Consider the following 20,262-nt stretch of genomic DNA (forward strand, 5'->3'; position numbering starts at 1 on the left):
ATTCATCTAAATATGTTTCTCATCATCCTTGAGCTAAATTACATCTCATATATTAACAAAATATATATTTTTCCCTCCTGTGTAACAACTTCCTGATGGGTACTGAAAATCAAGTTTTGTTACATTTTTAGTGTTTTGTTTCCTCTCCCATTATAAAATCAATGTGTTTTAATTGTTGAAATTGTAAGATAAGAAACAAATTATCTCAAATCTGCATATCAAGCAGTTGGTAAAAGAGGAAATCTGTTTGGGATAATGGAAACCTAAGGTTTTGTTTTGTTTTTTACATGAACCAGTGAGTTTTTTTGGGAGTGTGTGAGTGGTTTCTTACTGGAACAGAAATGACTCAATGACAGTTAAATGACTAAAGCCCACCCTGGCGTGTATAACAGCTCACAAAAACAGGGAACCCGGAACACACTGCACAGTGTACTACAACAGACTGGAGAGTGTCCTTTCCAAGTGACTCAGTTAGACTGAACCTCTTCCTGTCAGTCTCACTAGTCTCTGCTTCTTCTGGACAGCTGGTCAAAGCATAAGTTTTTAATGCATAGAAACATAAACCTTAAGGAAAACTAGGTAACAGGGTCTTTTACTAAAATGTATGCTTACCTAAGTAGAGAAGAGCAGAGATACTCATTTTAACGCATTAAACATTTTGCAAATTATAACCTGTCTAATAATATTCTAGCATTTTAGTAGTTTGGCTTTGATTTTACAATAATTTCAGATTGTAAAGATTGAAAGAATCATTTAGGCTACTGCACCAATTTTTTTTAAATATTCATTTTCCTTTGATTAGTGTTCTGTAATGCAATTTAAGGATAACTGATTTAGCAAGGTGGTTCAGTTTAAAAGACACTTAACCTCCAAGCCTGATGACCTAAGTACAGCGCCAAAAACTCACATGGTTGAAGAAGAGAACCATTCTTACAAGTTTTCTTTGGGCATGTACACACAAATAAATGCAAATTTAAAAGTTGTTTAGAATAATTGTTAATGATTATGCCTTTTGATTAAGTCCCTATTATAAGTAGGTCGTTATTTCTGTTCTTCAGCAAATATGTTGTGGGTGGCGGGAGTATATTTAAAGTTTTTGAATATTTGCACAGACCCTGCGTTACTCTGTAGTTACATGACTTGTCAATTTTTTTTAAATTTAGGTGTGGGAAGCTGCTGATGTATTGATCAATGCTGCTCTTCCTCTAACAACAAGTGACACAAAAACCGTGTCAGAGTGGATCAGTCAGATGGCCACACTGCCACAGGCCTCCAATTTGGCTACTAGAATCTTGCTTTTAACACTACTTTTTGAGGTAAAATATATATATATATATATTGGCCTCACAATTCATTTATTTAAGAATTAGCCAGCACTTTACAATACATTGAATTGAGAAGTACAAAGCATGATCCCTGTATTTCATGTGAGTCCACAATTTCCCTATAGGCTAAAACGTGTATAATGAAGTGCAAAATAGAAGGTTTTGGGTTTGGAAAATTTATGTGCATCATTTCTGAATAATACAAGAAGAGCTTCTTAGAACAAGGATTATGTGAAAAGATGATAGATGTGGTCATTGTCTATATCTGGCTTCTACACACATACTCAATTGCAAACATACATTAGGGTATCAGATGTCACTTTAGAAGGGCATTTAAATGACAATCACAGTAATTGTGGAATACTGTGGAATTCTAACTAGCCGCTGCAAATATAGCAAACTATGAAAATTGGATTTTGTTGGATTTAAGGTATTTTGAATCTGACTCTTTCCTTACCCTATCAGTTAGGTCATTCAAACAAAGGAGTAGTTTGGACAAGATATGTTATTGTTCTTAACAATATAAAAATCAGAAGGCAGTTGATCTTGGAGAAGTGGTTCTTCATTTGTATAATAGTAAAACCTCAATTTACCAGAATAAACCCCTTTACAGTAATTTTGATGAATCTAATATTTATGTTAGACTATCTGGAAACTTTCCTGTAAAATAAGAGTTAAAGTTTTCATAATACTTTGAGAATAGATACTTATGAGAAAGGTTTTGAAGAATCAGATGTTTATATCCCTCAGTAACATTATAAAGTCAAGTCTGTTATAGCGCCCCCCCAAAAAAAAGAATTATAGGTGTTTTTCTTCTAGTCCTTTTCATTTAAACAACTAAGATGATATTATGATTGTTTTCTCCTATCACTACCACATACACTTGATTCTGTTAGTGTTTTTTTTTTTGTTTTTTGTTTTTTTTTTTTTTTTTTTTTTTGTCTAAATAGCCACCTATTGAACAATCACTTACATTGGTTTTCTGTTAAACGCAACACTTAAGTGGAACCCCCATTATTGTGTTAGTTTCCTTGAAATATAAAGCTTCTCTGTAAATCAAAAACCTTAACAATTTAAATGTCATTAAGACTACACAGCCACTAAATGGTGGTCGTGGCGCATGACTTTAATCCCAGCTCTTAGAAGGCAAAGGCAAGCAGATTTCTGAGTTGGAGGTTAGCCTGGGTTTACAGAGCGAATTACAGGAAAGCCCTGGGCTACAGGAGAAACCCTGTCTCAAAAAAACAAAATAAAACAACTGCATAGCCTAAGTGATTTCCCCTAATTATATAAGAACCCACTTCCATATGAAACAGATTAATATGCCTGATGCTATGTTTTTAGGTACCTTATACTTTTTATTAAAAGTCATTACAATGACCCTAAAGGTAAACATAACTTCCTCTTATCTCAAGAAGAAACCAAACTGTAGAGAACTGAAGTAACTCATCTGAAATCAAATATTTCATAAGTGATAAGAAATAGAATTTGTGTTTTAAACTAGTTGTGTGAATCTTAACCTCTTTATGATTGTGTCTTTTAAAATCAGGAGTTGAAACTACCTTGTGCCTGGGTGGTTGAATCAAGTGGCATCCTCAATGTCCTAATCAAGCTCTTAGAAGTGGTTCAGCCCTGCCTTCAGGCTGCGAAAGAGCAAAAGGAGGTTCAGACCCCAAAGTGAGTGGCCCTTTATTCTGGTTTCACTTCTGTTCTCCTGGGATTTGGCCCTAGAGTTTAGCACCTGAATCACTTTTCTGAAGCATACATGAAGTAAATCTTGAGGGTTTTATGGTTAGACAATTCAGATATTGTTTTCAATTTATTCATGTTTCTGTCTTGACCTAAATAATTTTTTTTAAGGTGGATCACTCCAGTGTTGCTCCTTATTGATTTTTATGAAAAGACAGCCATCTCATCAAAGAGAAGAGGCCAAATGACAAAGGTGTGTTAAGTACAATGTCTGTGTTTTAACATGATGCTTTCATTTCTTTTTTTTTTTTTTTTTTTTTTTTTTTTTTTTTTTTTTTTTTTTTTTTTGGTTTTTCGAGACAGGGTTTCTCTGTGTAGCTTTGCGCCTTTCCTGGAACTCACTTGGTAGTCCAGGCTGGCCTTTGAACTCACAGAGATCCGCCTGGCTCTGCCTCCCGAGTGCTGGGATTAAAGGCGTGCGCCACCACCGCCCGGCGATGCTTTCATTTCTTAAGGCAAGAGTAGATCAGAAGATAGGAGTGGAGAAATGAAAAAAAAAATGTAAAGTGATCTCTCCAAAATACAACTCTTGAGGGATTGCATTAGTTGGGTCTCATTTTTAAAATGGAGAGTTCAAATTATTTATTTTGATAAGGCCTCAAGATCTTACTCAAGGAATCAATGTTATAGAAGTATGCTCTTTGACTGCTTGAAAATTTTGATTTTTTTGTTTGTTTGTTTTTGTTTTTTGGTTTTTTCAAGATACAATTCTCTGTGTGGTTTTGGTTCCTGTCCTGTGTAGACCAGGCTGGCCTGGAACTCACAAAGATCCGCCTGGCTCTGCCTCCCAAGTGCTGAGATTAAAGGCGTGCGCCACCACCGCCCGGCAAAAAACTTGATTTTCTAACAGTCCCTCTAGAAATACTTTCCTAAGGCAAAGATTGTAGTACTCCATAATATCTCAGTACTTTAACAATAGAATTTGTTCATTGTATCTCTCATGATCATGCTCCTTGTTTAGAAAACCGTTGGAAACACCTGGATGATGGCAAGACAGGGAAATTGTTAGATTTTTGGCCCTGAAAGATAATGAAGCAATGAAAAACACCTATATATAACCCTCTTAGAACTTTATTAAATGTCCAGTAGTACACCTTTTTCCTACATTAGTTTTGAGCAATGTATCCTGATGACTGCTGATTGTCTTGACAGAAAATAAAGCTTACAGGAAATATAAAGAAACTATGCATTTGCATTTTATTTAGTACCTACAGTCCAACAGCAACAACTGGCGCTGGTTTGATGACCGCTCTGGACGTTGGTGTAGTTACAGTGCTAGCAACAACAGCACTATTGATTCTGCCTGGAAATCTGGAGAAACAAGTGTAAGATTCACTGCAGGCCGACGAAGATACACTGTCCAGTTCACTACAATGGTACAGGTACATGCTCAACTAACAGTGCAAACTTTATTGAGAAGGGGGTATTGTACTTAATGCATTTTGCTTTGTTTTTTTGTTTGTTTTTTTCTGAATCAGGGGTCTGTTCATGTTAAGGAGTAGGATGTCTACTTCTAAATGCAGTCTTAAATTTTTAGGGGAACTGAGTCTTTTTAATAATCATAGGCTAAGCCATAGATCTGTGGTAATTTGATACTGTTCTTCCTTGAAGTGAGTTTTTTATGCTCAGGCATAGATTAGAGAGTTGTTGTTAAGGAAGGATGTCTGCTCTCATGGAAATTTCAGAATTCCTTATAGTTCCATATGTGTACTGTTCTAGATATCTTCAGCTGTAATCTTTGTATATTGTATGGATACCTTCAGCTTTAATGTTTGTATATTGTATAGATGGAGTTAATTGCCAGAGTTCCTTTCTATTCCAGCATCTTGCCTGAAAGGACTCCCCACCCTCCTTTTTATGTAGAGATTTTTGTTTTGTCTGTTTGAATTCGTAGGTTAATGAAGAAACAGGGAACCGACGCCCTGTGATGCTAACTCTCCTCAGGGTACCCCGACTGAATAAAAACTCAAAAAGCAGCAATGGACAGGAACTAGAGAAGACACTGGAAGAAAGCAAAGAAATGGATATCAAACGTAAAGAAAATAAAGGCAATGGTATGGCCTTAGTATTTCAGGGGGTTTTTTTTGTTTTCCTTCCAATGGTGTTTTTTTTTTGATAGATATAGCCCAAGTGAGTCTCAAATTCACAATCCTCCTACTTCGGTCACCCAAATAGTTGGGATTATAGTTTCACACTTCTGTACACTGCATTAATTTTGATTCCTTTTTTCAAAGATTTATTTTTATTTTTAACTGTGTGTGAGAGAATGGGCACCTTTGGAGGCCAGAAGATGGCATTAGACCCCCTTTAAGCTGTGCTTAGACCATTGTGAGCTGCCCCACATTGGCACTGGGAACCAAACACGGGTCTTTTGCCAGAGTAGTACACGATCCTAAATTAACCACTGAGCCATATCTCCAACCTCCTTATTTTGAAAAGTTTTGCGTAAAGATAGTATGCCTTGCCGGGTGGTAGTGGTGCACGCCTTTAATCCCAGCACTCGGGAGGCAGAGCCAGGCGGATCTCAGTGAGTTCGAGGCCAGCCTGGGCTACCACGTGAGTTCCAGGAAAGGCGCAAAGCTACACAGAGAAACCCTGTCTCGAAAAAACCAAAAAAAAAAAAAAAAAAATAGTATGCCTTTATATGGCTTTAGATCTAGCCAGTTTTGTGGCCTAGGGTTTCCTTTTCAAGGAACAGTAAGAGATATATGGTCTTCTCTGCTTACCTTCATACCTGGTCCTAGAATTTGGTGTGTTTTTCAGACCAAGTGATAGCTTGGTTGCTTTAGAAGGAGAGGTGTGGGGTGAAATGTCTAACTGTATACAATCTCTCCCCACCCCACATTTTTAGATATCCCCTTGGCCCTAGAGAGTACAAACACTGAAAAAGAGGCAAGCCTAGAAGAAACAAAAATTGGGGAGATCCTAATCCAGGGCCTGACGGAAGATATGGTGACTGTTCTAATCCGAGCCTGTGTGAGCATGCTGGGAGTTCCTGTGGACCCAGACACTTTGCATGCCACCCTTCGCCTCTGCCTGAGGCTCACCAGGGACCACAAATACGCCATGATGTTTGCAGAGCTGAAGAGTACACGAATGATCTTGAATTTGACCCAGAGCTCAGGCTTCAATGGCTTTACCCCCCTAGTCACCCTTCTCTTAAGACACATCATTGAGGATCCTTGCACTCTTCGTCATACTATGGAAAAGGTCAGTATTTCTGGTGTCAGATGCTGATCTTTACTTCCTGTCTTTGTTCTAGATTTTTTTTAACATTCCTGATTTTACAGTGAGGCACTGTGATGGGCATTTAATAATTACTCACTGTAAAAATCAGAAAATAAAGCCGGGCGGTGGTGGTGCATGCCTTTAATCCCAGCACTCAGGAGGCAGAGCCAGGCAGATCTCTGAGTTCAAGGCCAGCCTGGTCTATAGAGCGAGATCCAGGACAACAAGCACTAAAAGTACACGGAGAAACCCTGCCTCGAAAACCAAGTAAAGCAAACCTCCAAACTTTTGCAGAATCCTCAGTCTCTCTACTTATCGCCATCATCCCTGTCTTGAAACATTGTTTTGTTTCACACGTAAATTAGCGTTGCCATATCCATTTTTGTGCCTGGCTTTGTTCGTGTTATTAAAATTAGGGGAATTTCTGGAAATCAGAATGTGCATTTTTCACTTGATTATCAGAAAAGTGGTAACAGTTTGTACTTACATGTGTTTAGATTTTTTTTTCCTTCATTTGGTTTGGTTTTTCCTTACGTGTACAAGATCAGGAGACTTAGAACTGTGTAAGGTAGCATATTTGAGCTCAATGCAGAAGAACCAATGACATAAAGACAGAATTTGGACTAAAAACAAACTCTTGAATGTTTAAAGTGCTAAGATTGTATATAGACCAATCTTGGATGAAGGGAATCTTTAAAAAAAAAAGACTTAAATACTAGTTGAAGCAGGTAATAGGGAGCAAAGGAAGATCAGTGGCAGTAACTTATCAAGTTGGCAAAATATAGTATGCAGTTACAAATTGTGAAGAACCTGGTATACTCTTATTTTCAGTAGGATTGGAACTTGGTCCAGCCACATTATAGGGTAGTTTCATACTGTGGATTAAGATAACCTTTTCATTTAGAAATTATTTTTAAAGACTTTATTTTCAACCAGGCGTGGTGGTGCACGTCTTTAATCCCAGCTCTCCGGTGCATTTCTGTAAGTTCAAGGCCAACCTAGTCTACAGAGCGAGTTCCACGAGCTGGTGTTACCGTCAGTTCTAACCTGTCCAACTTGGGTGCTGGAAACCAAATTCAGTGTCTCTACAAGAGCAGTACACTCTTAACCGTTGAGCTGTCTTTCTAGTACTTCATATACAAATTTTATGGCTAAGAATTTGGCACAATTTTTCAAAACATGTAGACAAAATATTTTGAATTGCTTATAATATCAAGAAACTATGTCTAATATCAAACAGTAGGCAGCTGTACAGATTATAAATTATGCTTTTACATTAAGTTTTGTATTTTAAAATAAAAATTATAAGTAGCTAGATAAATCATACCTCTTTAAGGGTTAAAGTAGACTAGGTAGCATGGCTAGTTTGGTAAAATGCATTAAACACCAGAAGATGGTATTTTTGTGAACATTTTTATCATAAAGGAAACTATCCATAAAATTTGATAGCTAATGTAACTATCATCTCAAACTTATGATTAACTAAAAAAAAATGTTTTCTTTTGTTCCTAAGTGCATGTCTATTACATATTTTGAACCATTATAGCTTAATATTGCAATATTTGGGGGAGACTAGAGCTGATAGTTAAATGTGGATGCTATATTGCATCTGTGATCAGATACACTTTCCATTTAATAGTCATATAAGACTCAATAGTTGAGATCTGTTATAGTTTGTGAGACACATTATTTAAATTATAAAGGGGCTTAAAAACCAATTGTATCTTTCAAATATCTGGAGCTGTCGTCTAATGTTTCAAGACAAAGCTTAGTTAGCATTTTAATCTTTAACAACGCTTTGTTTACAATTACATTTTTAGAAACTTCATTTAAGTTTTTTCATTAAGTTTTTCATTTAATGCTTTTTACTAGGTTGTTCGCTCAGCAGCTACAAGTGGAGCTGGAAGTACTACCTCTGGTGTTGTATCTGGCAGCCTCGGCTCCCGGGAGATCAACTACATTCTTCGAGTCCTGGGGCCAGCTGCCTGCCGCAATCCAGACATATTCACAGAAGTAGCCAATTGCTGTATCCGCATTGCCCTTCCAGCCCCTCGAGGCTCAGGAACTGGTCAGTTTCGTCTGCTGCTATTCTTAGAGATCCTGAAGTCTGGCCTTTTTTTCTTCCTTCCTTCCTTCCTTCCTTTCTTTTTTTTTTTTAAAGAGATCTATAATTTGAAAATCCTCTTTAGGTAGACATTGAGACATTGGTTGATAATTTGGGTCAGTAAATTCTGTAGGTAATTCTCAGTAACTTCTCTAGGGCTTGCCACAGTTACCGGGGACTATTCACTGTAGTCTTTGACTACAAAGAGTTTGTCTTGATGTGGCAATAGAATTTACCTATAGTTGATGGTTTATATAGAGTGCGCTGATTGAAGAACAAGTATTTATGTGGCTCATGGGATGCAATGACAAGCTTACAGTGCTACCTGTATTCTTGCCAAGAAGATAATGTCTGTGTTTTATTATGAGGAAATAATTAGATTAGTATCATTTGTGGAATGTTTTATAGGACGGCTGGCCTAAATTCATGATAAATATTAATATGAAAGGAAAAATACAAGTGTCTCTTCAGAAGAAACTAGTGAGATAATGACCACTACCACTTAGGCTGAGTTCTGGATCCATTTCTTAGAGATTTGGGGAAATATAATAGGTGAACTTCCTCAAAAGTTCATGTAGACATTTAAATGTTTGTGAGATTGCTTATTGAAGTACAACAGAACTAAGTTTCAAAACAAAATTTCTCTATAGTTTATAAAAAGCTTTTTTTATTATAAGATTTGAACCTATTCTTACTTTTCAAGCTCTTACATATTATACAATCCTTGTTCTGGATACTTACTTGTCAGTAATGGGGTTTAGGTGCTGGTGCACTATTGTCTAATTTTTCTGTTTGATTTTGGCCTAGCTTCAGATGATGAATTTGAGAATCTTAGAATTAAAGGCCCTAATGCTGTTCAGCTGGTAAAGACAACACCTTTGAAGCCTTCATCTCTGCCTGTCATTCCTGATACTATTAAGGAAGTTATCTATGATATGCTGAATGCTTTGGCCGCATACCATGCTCCAGAGGAAGGTATGTGTCTAGCCAACTTTTGGAACCAGGGTTCTGAAGGATATGTTACCTTGCCTGGGTCATTTCAACTAGCACATCCCTTAGTAAGTACTATGTCCAGAGTCCTAGAATCAAAAAGTGATTATTACAGGAATGACATGGCTCAGAAGTTAAGAGCACTTGTTATTCTTATAGAGGACCTGAATTTGGTTTTCAACATCCACATCGGCCAACTCATAACCACTTGTGACTCAGACTTTACTCTTTTCTTGGCTCTGCAGTCACTTGCACACATACGCACACATACATAAAATAAATCTCTTTTTTTGTTGTTGTTTCTTGTTTCTGTTTTTTTGAGACAGGGTTTCTCTGCGGACCAGGCTGGTCTTGAACTCACAGATCCGCCTGCTTCTGCCTCTTAAAAAACAATTATGGCCGGGCGGTGGTGGCGCACGCCTTTAATCCCAGCACTTGGGAGGCAGAGCCAGGCGGATCTCTGTGAGTTCGAGGCCAGCCTGGTCTCCAAAGCGAGTTCCAGGAAAGGCGCAAAGCTACACAGAGAAACCCTGTCTCGAAAAACCAAAAAAAAAAACAACAAAAAAAAAAAAAAAAACAATTATGGCACTGGGGAGGGGGTGGCACATGTCTTTCATCCCACTACCAGGGATGCAGAGGCAGTTTAAGGCAGCCTGGTCTACAGAATGAGTTTCAGGACAGCCAGGGATACACAGAGAAAACCCTGTGTTAAAAAACAAAAACAAAACTTCAACAAAATGGCAAGTAATACACATCTCTGAAGAAACTAATTACCATAAAATATGACTGGTCCAAGAGTAATTCTGTGAGTCCTTAAGGTAAGGTGCATAAATCTGTTCTGATACGAATCTTGAATGATACTGACGAAGATACTACCAAATGTCTGTTGTATGTGAATATGTATCATACAGAGAGGGGTGCACAACGATTCAAAAAGAAATAATAAATTTGTGAACAAATACCAAGAATTTTGTCATAGTTTCATACTCAAAAACAAAATGTCTTTATAGCTATATCATATGAAAGAGCTAAGGATATTATTGTGACATGGCTTCCTCACTTTTCAGACCACTCAATCCACCTTTGCATGTGAGTGATTAGAAAAGCATGCTTGAATTCTTGGAACCCAAAGTTGTATTCCAGTCATGCTTTTTGGTTTTATAAATAAATAAATAAATGTCATAATTAGTGAAATAAGCAGTGATAGAAATAACTGCAGAGAAATAAGAGACTTTTGGTGCTTTTCATCCATATACTGTTCTGATCCTTTCAGAGTTATTTTGCTTTTCCTCCTATCATAGTGTCATTACCTCATCTCCTAGTCTACTGTCCACACAGTGATTTAGCTCTAGCTGTAATAGGTGGGCTTGGTTGCTGGCCTCCCATTGTACAAGCCTTTCACACTAAATGTGTTTGTTTTGGGCTTAATATTGACAGTTGAAGAATATGAGAAGACTAATAAATTGCTTTGGTCATAAAACTAGTTAATGTTAGAATAACAACCATGCACTATAAGTGGGATAGTCATGCATCACTTAATGACAGGCATATGTTCTGAGAAATGCATTAACTGATATTGGGTAAGCAGTAAAGTGCATTTGCACAAAGCTTTGTGGTCTAACATGCTGCACACCTAGGTTATTTTCTATATACCATTATAGATATAATTGTTTGTTCTACAGTATAATTAGTACACTAGTGCAGAACCAATAACATTGCACTAATGTTGCACAATTAAAGGACCATATTTTAGTCTACGTATTTGTTTATATTTTTTCTAGCAGACAAATCTGATCCTAAACCTGGAGGAATGACCCAAGAGGTTGGCCAGCTCCTGCAAGACATGGGTGATGATGTATACCAGCAGTACCGGTCCCTTACTCGTCAGAGCAGTGACTTTGATACACAGTCAAGTTTTTCCTTAAATGTAAGTCAACTTCAGCTGTCTTCTGTTTTTCTTCTCTTTCCATTGCCCCTATTTTCTCGGTATCTAGGATTATCCAAAGGAAAAAAAGTATTAATTTTGCCAAAATGATAGGCCCACACCTTTAATTAATCCCAGCACTCAGGAGACAAACACAAGCAAGTCTTTCTGAGTTCATAGCCACCCAGGACTATATATATAAAGAATTAATTTTAACATATGAATTATCTATTGCCTAAAAATAAAGCAAAAATTAGGATCTCTCTGACATTTTACTTTTCTTTGTGTTGGAAATGTGTCTCATTTTCCTATTTACTTGACTATCTTAGTCACTGTGAGAACTTCCCATAGATTATAGAGAGAATGTGGTTGAAAGGTCAACCAAAAAGAAATCTGTAGCAGTCTCAGCCATTGTTTTCAAAAGGAATCTTAACTCTTGTGGACTGTTTATAGAATTCATGACAGCTCACATGTATTTGTCTTCCAGAGTCAGGTCTTTGCTGCTGATGGTGCCCCTGCTGAGACTTCCACAACTGGAACCTCCCAAGGAGAGGGTAACAATTTGCCTTTTTCCTTTTCGTACTATCTAGAAAAGAATAATAGGTGTCATTGTTATATTTACTTGTCTAGGTAATTTTTTCCAAGGCTGAGCCCAATGTTCTGTAGATACAGGCTGCTAAAGTTCATAGAACTGTAATTTTCATTAACTTGTTAATGGTTGCTATAGTGATATCCTTCAGTTGTACTGTTTGTACCAGCCCATATTCCTTTTGGTAGACTTCAGGCTTATAGAGTGTTAGTGTTAGTGATATTATAGCCATATGCTTTTTGTGGTTGATTCCTTTAATAAAGAGCTTTAAAATAAAATTTAGGAGTATTTTGGTTAATAGTCATTCCAAGAGATTAAAATGAGAGAAAGTAAGGGCTGGATAGATGGCTCAGTGGTTAAGAACCATCTTAACTTCAGAGGATCTGAGTTCAGTTCTTAACAGCCGCACATGAGGCAGCTTACAGCCACCTGTAACTCTACTTTTCAGAGATCTGACACATGGCTGCCTCAATTACTTGCACACACACAATGTGTGTATGCCCCCACACCCATACACACAATTAAAAATAATAGAAATCTTTTTCTTAATCAGTCAAATAATGGCTAATTTGGGGATCTGTTCTTGCAGAAGACCCAAATTCTGTTCCCAACATCATGTCAGGTAGCTCACAGCTTCTGTAGATATCTGTACTAGTGCACATATCCATATACAATTAAAAATAATATAAATAAAATAATGACTAATTCATTTTAATGACCTTACTTCCCAAATAGAGTATGGGTAATGGCATATTAGTCAAAGAACATGTCTGTTCCTTTACTATGTGGCAGACTTTACTATGTAGGCAGTACCTACAGTTAAAGAATTTTGTCTTAATGAGGCAGACCGCAACAATTACAAGATAACCGATAGAATGTACACATACTTCCATGAGATAAAGTGGGCACATAATATTTCCACGTATCTAGATGACACAGGAGATCAACATTTGAATTGAATTACATAAGTGTGTGCTAGGCAAATATGTGAGAAGAAAAAAATTAAAGAAGATATTTAGAGAATTACTACTAATACACTATTTCTAGAGCCATAAAATTGCATAAGCATCAGGAAGTTGTGGTTTGTATCGATGGTTGGTCCAAGCCTCTCCTATGTTTTATTCATGTTCATCTTTCTCATTCAACTACAGTGGTAATCAGAGTGTTTGACATGTATAAGTGGCCTAAAATGGAGGAAATACTGTCTTCTTTCTACCTTTGGCTTGACTCTTTTTAATGTTTTGCAAGTGAAATTGAACCAAGTGTTCGGCTTTCTCTCAGGAGCTTCAACTCCAGAGGAGACTCGAGAAGGGAAGAAAGATAAAGAAGGGGACCGGACCTCTGAGGAAGGCAAGCAGAAAGGCAAGGGCAGCAAACCTTTAATGCCTACCTCTACTATCCTTCGTCTTCTGGCAGAGTTGGTGAGGTCCTATGTTGGTATTGCTACTCTGATTGCAAACTACAGCTATACCGTGGGCCAGTCTGAGCTGATCAAAGAGGTAATATTTCTAGTTTTTCCTTTTACTATTATACTTTGATCATTTGGGTACCTCTTAGAGTCTGTTGGAAACTCATGAATGCCAAGTATTCACTTAATGTTGAAAGAAAAGCTAGGCTGTTCCGTCGTGATGTGAAGCAGTCAGGGTAATTAGTTGATGAAATTTTTTGTATCTTACTTGTTTTGCTTAACAAATTTTGAGATTCAGTGTGTGTGTGTGTGTGTGTGTGTGTGTGTGTGTGTGTGTGTGTGTGTGTGTGTTTAGCGTTTTGTCTCATGGTTGTGCTTTCTATTGTATGTATGTGCCATAATCTTTTGGTCTATTCTATTATTGTTAATAGACATTTGAATCATTTTTCTTTTTGGAGCTATCACTGTAGTGCTGCTGTGAACATTCTTAGTAATGTCATGGTAAACATACAGATGCATAGCCTAAGAGTGTTACTGCTGAACTCTAGCGCATGAATTTGTATAGCTTTAAAAGATGGTGCCTGAAGTTTGCTGGGGGTTGATTGGTCTGAGTGTATATTACCGATGTGTATAAAAGTTTTGATTGTTTCACGTTATGCCATCATATTAGTCATTCCAGTAGGTTTGTTAGTGGTTTTGTGGATAGGATTTGCAATTCCTTGTTGACCACATTTTTATGTTTATTGGCTATTTGGGATGTATCTGTTAAAGGTGATAGGTAGGTTGCTTGCTTGCTTGCTTGCTTGCTTTGGTTGGTTGGTTGGTTGTTCAAACTGGCCTTAAATTCTTGGGCTCAGTCTTCCTGTCCTCAGCCAGCTTCTGGAATAGCTGGAACTACACTTGAATGCCAGTAATTCTTGGCTTCAAGTTTTTCATTAGATTCTTTTTATATATGTAAACCCTTTTTGACATATATGCATTCAATATGTTATTCATATGAGTTATACTCTCAATTTACTGAATAAGACATCAAGCTATAAATGTATTGAGTATCTTGCCTGTTAAATATCCAAACATTTTACAGGTGTGGCTAGGTGTTTTACAAATACTATTGATAATCCTGGCCTCCACATCAGAGTTGGTGGTGGTGGTGGTGGTGGTGGTGGTGGTGGTGGTGGTAGTGGTGGTAGTAGTAGTAGTAGTATCATCTCTTCAGAGTAGGAGAAAAGACTGAGAGCTACAAGAAGTAAAGGCACACTGTATGGGGACAGAGGTAAAATTGAAACCCTTGTCTTTGATTCCAAGCTAAGTGCTTGCTATTTGGTCATATTGCTTTACTAAACTGCAAATCTTTTCTCAGATTGTGCCAATAATAATGATATATATGACATTGCTTAGATTCAAAAATAATTTTAATTTTGTATTTCTTTGGGAGTTAAATTTTTTTTATTAGTTCTACGCTCCCTTTGTCCAGTTTTCCAGGCTCCAGAATTCGAAAGTATGTACTACTTAACAGATATAAATTTGACATAAAATTGATTATTTAAAGTGTGAGTTGAGTGACATTTAGTACATTTGCAGTGTTGTGCAGTCATGACTTCTTACTTCCAAAATCTGCCTGAATAATAAAACCTTTTTTTCCCCAAAAAGTCAGTGTAGAACTTAGAGAAAAAGAAGAGTCTGTCTCAACTTTCTTTGTTGTTGGACCTTTTTGCTATTTTTTAAATAATCCCGCATTAAAATGTTTTTTTTTTTATTTTTATGTATCTCTGACTATGTTCTCTGTCTCTATTCAGCTCTTGCCAGTTTCCAGCACAGGGACTCGGGCACATTGCAAGTGTCAGAAAGGATTGTGTAGCACTCTAAAATGGATATTTGAATCCTTCATCCTTGATCTTGATGCAAGTTACTTTTCTTTAGGTCCCAGATTACCTACTTAGCAGCTGGACAAAATGCTAGATTTGCTTAGTTTATATTGACTTGCTGTGAGCAGTTCCATTAAAATCACTCAATTTTTTTTTTTTTTTTTTTTTTTTGGTTTTTCGAGACAGGGTTGCTCTGTGTAGCTTTGCGCCTTTCCTGGAACTCGCTTTGGAGACCAGGCTGGCCTCGAACTCACAGCGATCCGCCTGGCTCTGCCTCCCGAGTGCTGGGATTAAAGGCGTGTGCCACCACCGCCCGGCAAAATCACTCAAAATTTTAAGAATCCAGTACAGTTAGCTCTCATCTGGAATCTCAGTATGCTGAAAGTAGAGACAAGAGGATTCCAAATTTCGGGCTAGCCTAGACTATATGAGACCCAATCTCAAAATTTTTACTAGTATTAAACAATATCAAATATTGCTGAGTGTAGTGGCATACATTTTAATCCCAGCACTAGGGACATTTAGTGGCCATAATGGTCTACATGGCAAATTCCAGGCCAGTCAGGGCTACACTGTATGAGGCCGTGTCTCAAAAATAAAAAAATAGAAAGTAAGTAACTACTTCCATGGCGGTCTGTATTGTGTAGTGAGAAATAGATGCGATATGGAAGCTTTATAAAGCTTCTCAAAGATTTCTAATTGGTTCACTACTTACCCAGCTTGTATCTTGGATGACTTGAAAGAAAAACTGTTTGTCTACCTTGCTGCTATACGAATAATGTGGCTTAATTGTACTTGTGAGTAAATGTCACAATTAATGACTTTTCAGGACTGCAGTGTGCTAGCTTTTGTCCTGGACCACCTCCTCCCACACACCCAGAATGCAGAAGACAAGGACACACCTGCCCTGGCCCGTCTATTCCTTGCAAGTCTGGCTGCTGCGGGGAGTGGCACAGATGCTCAGGTGGCCCTAGTGAATGAAGTAAAAGCAGCCCTGGGAAGGGCACTTGCTATGGCTGAGAGTACAGAGAAACATGCCAGGTAAAGCCCGTGCCTGGCTTAATGCTGATAAGCAAGAGCATCTCTTACTCCATGGTCCAAGGGGTTCCTTGCACTTGACCAAGAGTTCTAGTCATACCAACAATGTACATAAAATCTCTTTCCCCACAGTAAACTAATGATTATATTTGGAGGAAGGAGATACACAACTTAAGAAAAAACAAAGTAATGTTTTCACTATATTTCTTTACACACAAAATTGAGCAGTTTTTTTTTTTTATCATTTCTGTAGTAAACATAGTACTAATGAGAAGGTCAGTCCTCTGTGTAGATATTTCCAGAAGAAAATGCAAAGAGCATATAAAAGGGTTATCAAAGGCAAGTTAGTAAAGACATCATTAAAATATGGGCTATATTCACTTGACAGAGGTATCAAACTTCTCTCCCAGACTTCAGGCAGTGATGTGTATCATCAGTACTATCATGGAGTCCTGCCCCTCCACCTCCAGCTTCTACAGTAGTGCCACAGCCAAGACTCAGCATAATGGCATGAACAACATCATTCGACTGTTCCTGAAGAAGGGACTAGTCAATGACCTGGCTAGAGTTCCTCACAGCCTAGACCTGTCCAGGTAAAGTAATGCCCTGTCTAAGATGTTTGGTGAAGCAGCTTCTCTTAAAAGAAAACTTTAGATGTAGGTGAAAGTTCTGATGTGCTTACTAAATGGATAGATCTTAATTGTTTTAATGTTATTCTTGATACTGCCTACTAACCCAGCAGTCTTATCTCCACCTTCCAAATGCTAGGATTGTATGTATACACACATGATGCACTGCTAACCTATTAATTTTTAGTTGTTTTTTTTTTTGGGTTATCGAGACAGGGTTTCTCAGTGTAGTTTTGGTGCCTGTCCTGGATCGCGCTCTGTAGACCAGACTGGCCTTGAACTCACAGAGATCCACCTGGCTCTACCTCCCGAGTGCTGGGATTAAAGGTGTGTGCCAACACTGCCCGGCAAAAAACTTGATTTTCTAACACTCCCTCTAGAAATACTTTCCTAAGGCAAAGATTGTAGTTTTTTCAAACTCAGATGAGGGGTAAGCTCAATAATGGCATTTATTAACAGCACTACCTAACACTTATCAACTCAGTGATATATAATGCTATACGTCTATATTTATATCTTTGTAATGTTTTTGCTGTTTCTGTTTTACTTTTCTGGAGCTCAATTGCTGGAAATTAGTTTTTTAAAACATTGTATTATTTAACCTGCAAATATTAAGTAAATGTTCCCTAAAAAATGAAACATTTATGTTCACATGCTCCCAGTTATTTTAATTATGCCTTCATAGCCTGGGAACGTGTTTTGATCCAGGGTCTGGGGAAGATCATACATGACATTTGGATGTCAAAAAGTCAGTTTCTCTAGGCAGGGATACATCTTAGCTGGTAGAGTCATGGCTAGTGTGCATGAAGCTCTATGTCAGATCCCAAACATTGCATGAATAAGTGTTGTTGGTAAGTAACTATAACACCAGCATAAGGAAGATGGAAGCGGAGGGCCAGGAATTCAAGGCCAGCTTGGGCTACATGAAACAGTCTCAAAAAAAAAATGTATTGCGTTTGACCCCCCCCCAAAAAAAGTATTGCGTTTCTTGACATTTGACTAAGGTAAAGAATTCAGAGTGAATGTGTTACAGATGATCCCGACTCTACGTTTATGTGATTTCGCCCTTATGGAAATGTTCCTGATTAAAATTTACTCTTCATATCATCTGTGGAGACATGTAGATCAACTGGCTTTCTTCAGTGATTTTTAAAAATCCTACTTTTTAGCCAGGCATAGTGGCACACAACTTTAATCACAGTACTCAGGAGGCAGAAGCAGGAGGGTTTCTGAGTTTGAGGCCAGCCTGTTCTACAAAGCAAGTTTCAGGACAACCAGGGCTGTTACACAGAAAAACCCGGCTTTCATATGCCTGTCCCTGTAGGTTAATTCTGTATTCACCATTCTTGTAGTCCTTGGTGTTTTTGGTACTTAAATCAAACCTGAGTTTGTCTTCTTGTAATTTTTGAAAGCCTTCTGGCAGAATGATATCCCGGGCTAGTTTAGGTTTGTTTTTTGTTTTGTTTTGTTTTTCAAGATAGACTTTCATGAAATTTGGTTTACAGACCAGGCTGGGCTGGAACTCACAGAGATCTGCCTGCCTCTGCCTCTCTAGTGCTAGGATTAAAGGTGTGGACCATCACACCTGGCTCCCCGTCTCATTTGTAATTTTCCGTGTCCTAGTCTTTAGATGTGCTCTAATGAGCTTTGGTTCACTTTAGTGTTGGTTGGTTGGTATCTGAAGTGTCAGATAGCAGCAGGAACACTCTAGTTTTAATGAAGGTCTCATGTACCTTATAACACTTAGAAATCATGCTGCACTTCTAATTACAGATCCTGTGACATTGTCACTGAACCTAAGAAATACTGCATAGTATAGACTTAAAAATGATCATCATGCTCTTTTAAGCTCTTCTTTTAAGAGATTTAAAGACTAAAAGCTAGGCATGTGGTGGCACACACCTATAATCCCAGTACTTGGAAGGAGGAAAATCAGAAGTTCAGGGTCATCCTCAACTACATAGATAGAGACTTTGACTAGCCTGAGGTAACTACATGATACTATGGAGAAAAAAGGATTTAAGGACAAAATAAAGGGGGTTGGAGATGTTTTTTGTTTGGTTGATTAGTTGGTTGGTTATTTTTGTTTTTCCTTGATAGTCTGAGAATTAGTTTGCTATTTTCATGTGGTCATCCAGAATTTATTCTGGCTTCTACTCAAGAATTTTTCATGTGCTTACCATAGCTTCATGAAGTAGGATATCGATTGAACCTTTGCTTTACTGAGCTATATTCTTTGAAAGTCTTTAAATCAAACAGTATTTTCTTCTAAATGTTAAGTTGAAAGTTCTAGACTTTGTGCCCATTTCTCTCTTAAGTAGCTTCTATTATAAGAACTTTAGTTACACTTAGCAGATAGGCACCTAATATTTTATATTCAGTTCATCTCTGTATATTTCTTTATCTCAGTCCAAATATGGCCAACACGGTCAATGCTGCTTTAAAACCTTTGGAAACACTTTCCCGGATTGTAAACCAGCCCAGTAGCCTTTTTGGCAGCAAGAGTGCTTCTAGCAAGAACAAGTCTGAGCAGGATGCCCAAGGAGCCTCTCAAGATTCAAATAGCCATCAGCAAGATCCAGGTAGGGATTAAGAACCAATGGACTGGAAAGCTGGATGGGTGGGAGTTGTTGCTTTCTAGGCATGGAATTAAACTGTTTTAGCTTTGTGTTGTTTCCCTGGAAACTTGCTGGTCTGTAGTACTGATGTGGGAATCTCTGCCCTACGAGCAATTCCTTCACATTGCATCCTTGTTTGGCTATCCTCACACATAGCTTTATCTTTTCCTTTGTCACCCATTCATTTATACTCTGAGAATTTGTAAACTTGCACAAGGAAAAAGCCTTATTGTGTTCATGCTTGCCTCGGGTATCCAGCATATAAGCACCCTTTGATTATTATGCTGGTTGGTTGATTGTTTCAGGCGAGCCTGGGGAAGCAGAAGTGCAGGAGGAGGATCATGATGTCTCTCAGACAGAGGTGGCAGATGGGGATATCATGGATGGGGAGGCTGAAACCGACTCAGTGGTGATTGCTGGGCAGCCTGAGGTGCTCAGTTCACAAGAGATGCAGGTAGGGAGGCAGATCATTTCAGCAATCTTCTGTTGCGGCGCTGAACCAAACCCCCAGGTGGTGTGGGTGGGTGAGTACTTTAGATCTTTGCATCAATGCTACCTTCAGAAGAACACAGATGATATGCTTTAGTTAGATGCTCAGCAAATGTATTTGAATTGTTTTAAAGGAGGGCTGGGAACAGAGCCAGAGTGCCATATACTGTGAAATGGTATATATTCCAACCAGACACAGATGAAATGTTAAAGCAGAAAGCTGACCTGAGTCCTTTGGGCCCAGTGTCTTTGATTTACTTGACTCTGATCATCATTGAAAGCTACTTAGCTCCACTTTATGCCATA

The 20,262-nt window shown here is 38.0% G+C and overlaps 1 protein-coding gene across 15 annotated transcripts in view; it reads left to right on the forward strand.

The window, feature by feature from the left end:
* Huwe1 (HECT, UBA and WWE domain containing E3 ubiquitin protein ligase 1) overlaps nt 1–20,262 on the forward strand; it is a 156,237-nt gene that overhangs the window by 104,599 nt on the left and 31,376 nt on the right. For 13 of the 15 annotated variants that reach the window (XM_052759166.1, XM_052759241.1, XM_052759080.1 and 10 more), the window contains 15 exons: nt 1,164–1,316; nt 2,875–3,002; nt 3,186–3,267; nt 4,280–4,456; nt 4,969–5,128; nt 5,926–6,284; nt 8,175–8,370; nt 9,214–9,381; nt 11,178–11,323; nt 11,808–11,874; nt 13,191–13,408; nt 16,012–16,223; nt 16,631–16,813; nt 19,259–19,431; nt 19,773–19,921. In XM_052759166.1, coding sequence (XP_052615126.1) covers nt 1,164–1,316; nt 2,875–3,002; nt 3,186–3,267; nt 4,280–4,456; nt 4,969–5,128; nt 5,926–6,284; nt 8,175–8,370; nt 9,214–9,381; nt 11,178–11,323; nt 11,808–11,874; nt 13,191–13,408; nt 16,012–16,223; nt 16,631–16,813; nt 19,259–19,431; nt 19,773–19,921 — 2,571 coding nt within the window. The remainder of the gene's footprint in view (nt 1–1,163; nt 1,317–2,874; nt 3,003–3,185; nt 3,268–4,279; nt 4,457–4,968; nt 5,129–5,925; nt 6,285–8,174; nt 8,371–9,213; nt 9,382–11,177; nt 11,324–11,807; nt 11,875–13,190; nt 13,409–16,011; nt 16,224–16,630; nt 16,814–19,258; nt 19,432–19,772; nt 19,922–20,262) is intronic. The other 2 variants (XM_052759570.1, XM_052759655.1) reach the window with 2 other exon arrangements.

The sequence above is a fragment of the Peromyscus californicus genome, unplaced genomic scaffold, assembly GCF_007827085.1.
Source record: "Peromyscus californicus insignis strain IS unplaced genomic scaffold, ASM782708v3 Scaffold_10__1_contigs__length_136768540, whole genome shotgun sequence".
In the NCBI taxonomy this organism is placed as follows: domain Eukaryota; kingdom Metazoa; phylum Chordata; class Mammalia; order Rodentia; family Cricetidae; genus Peromyscus; species Peromyscus californicus.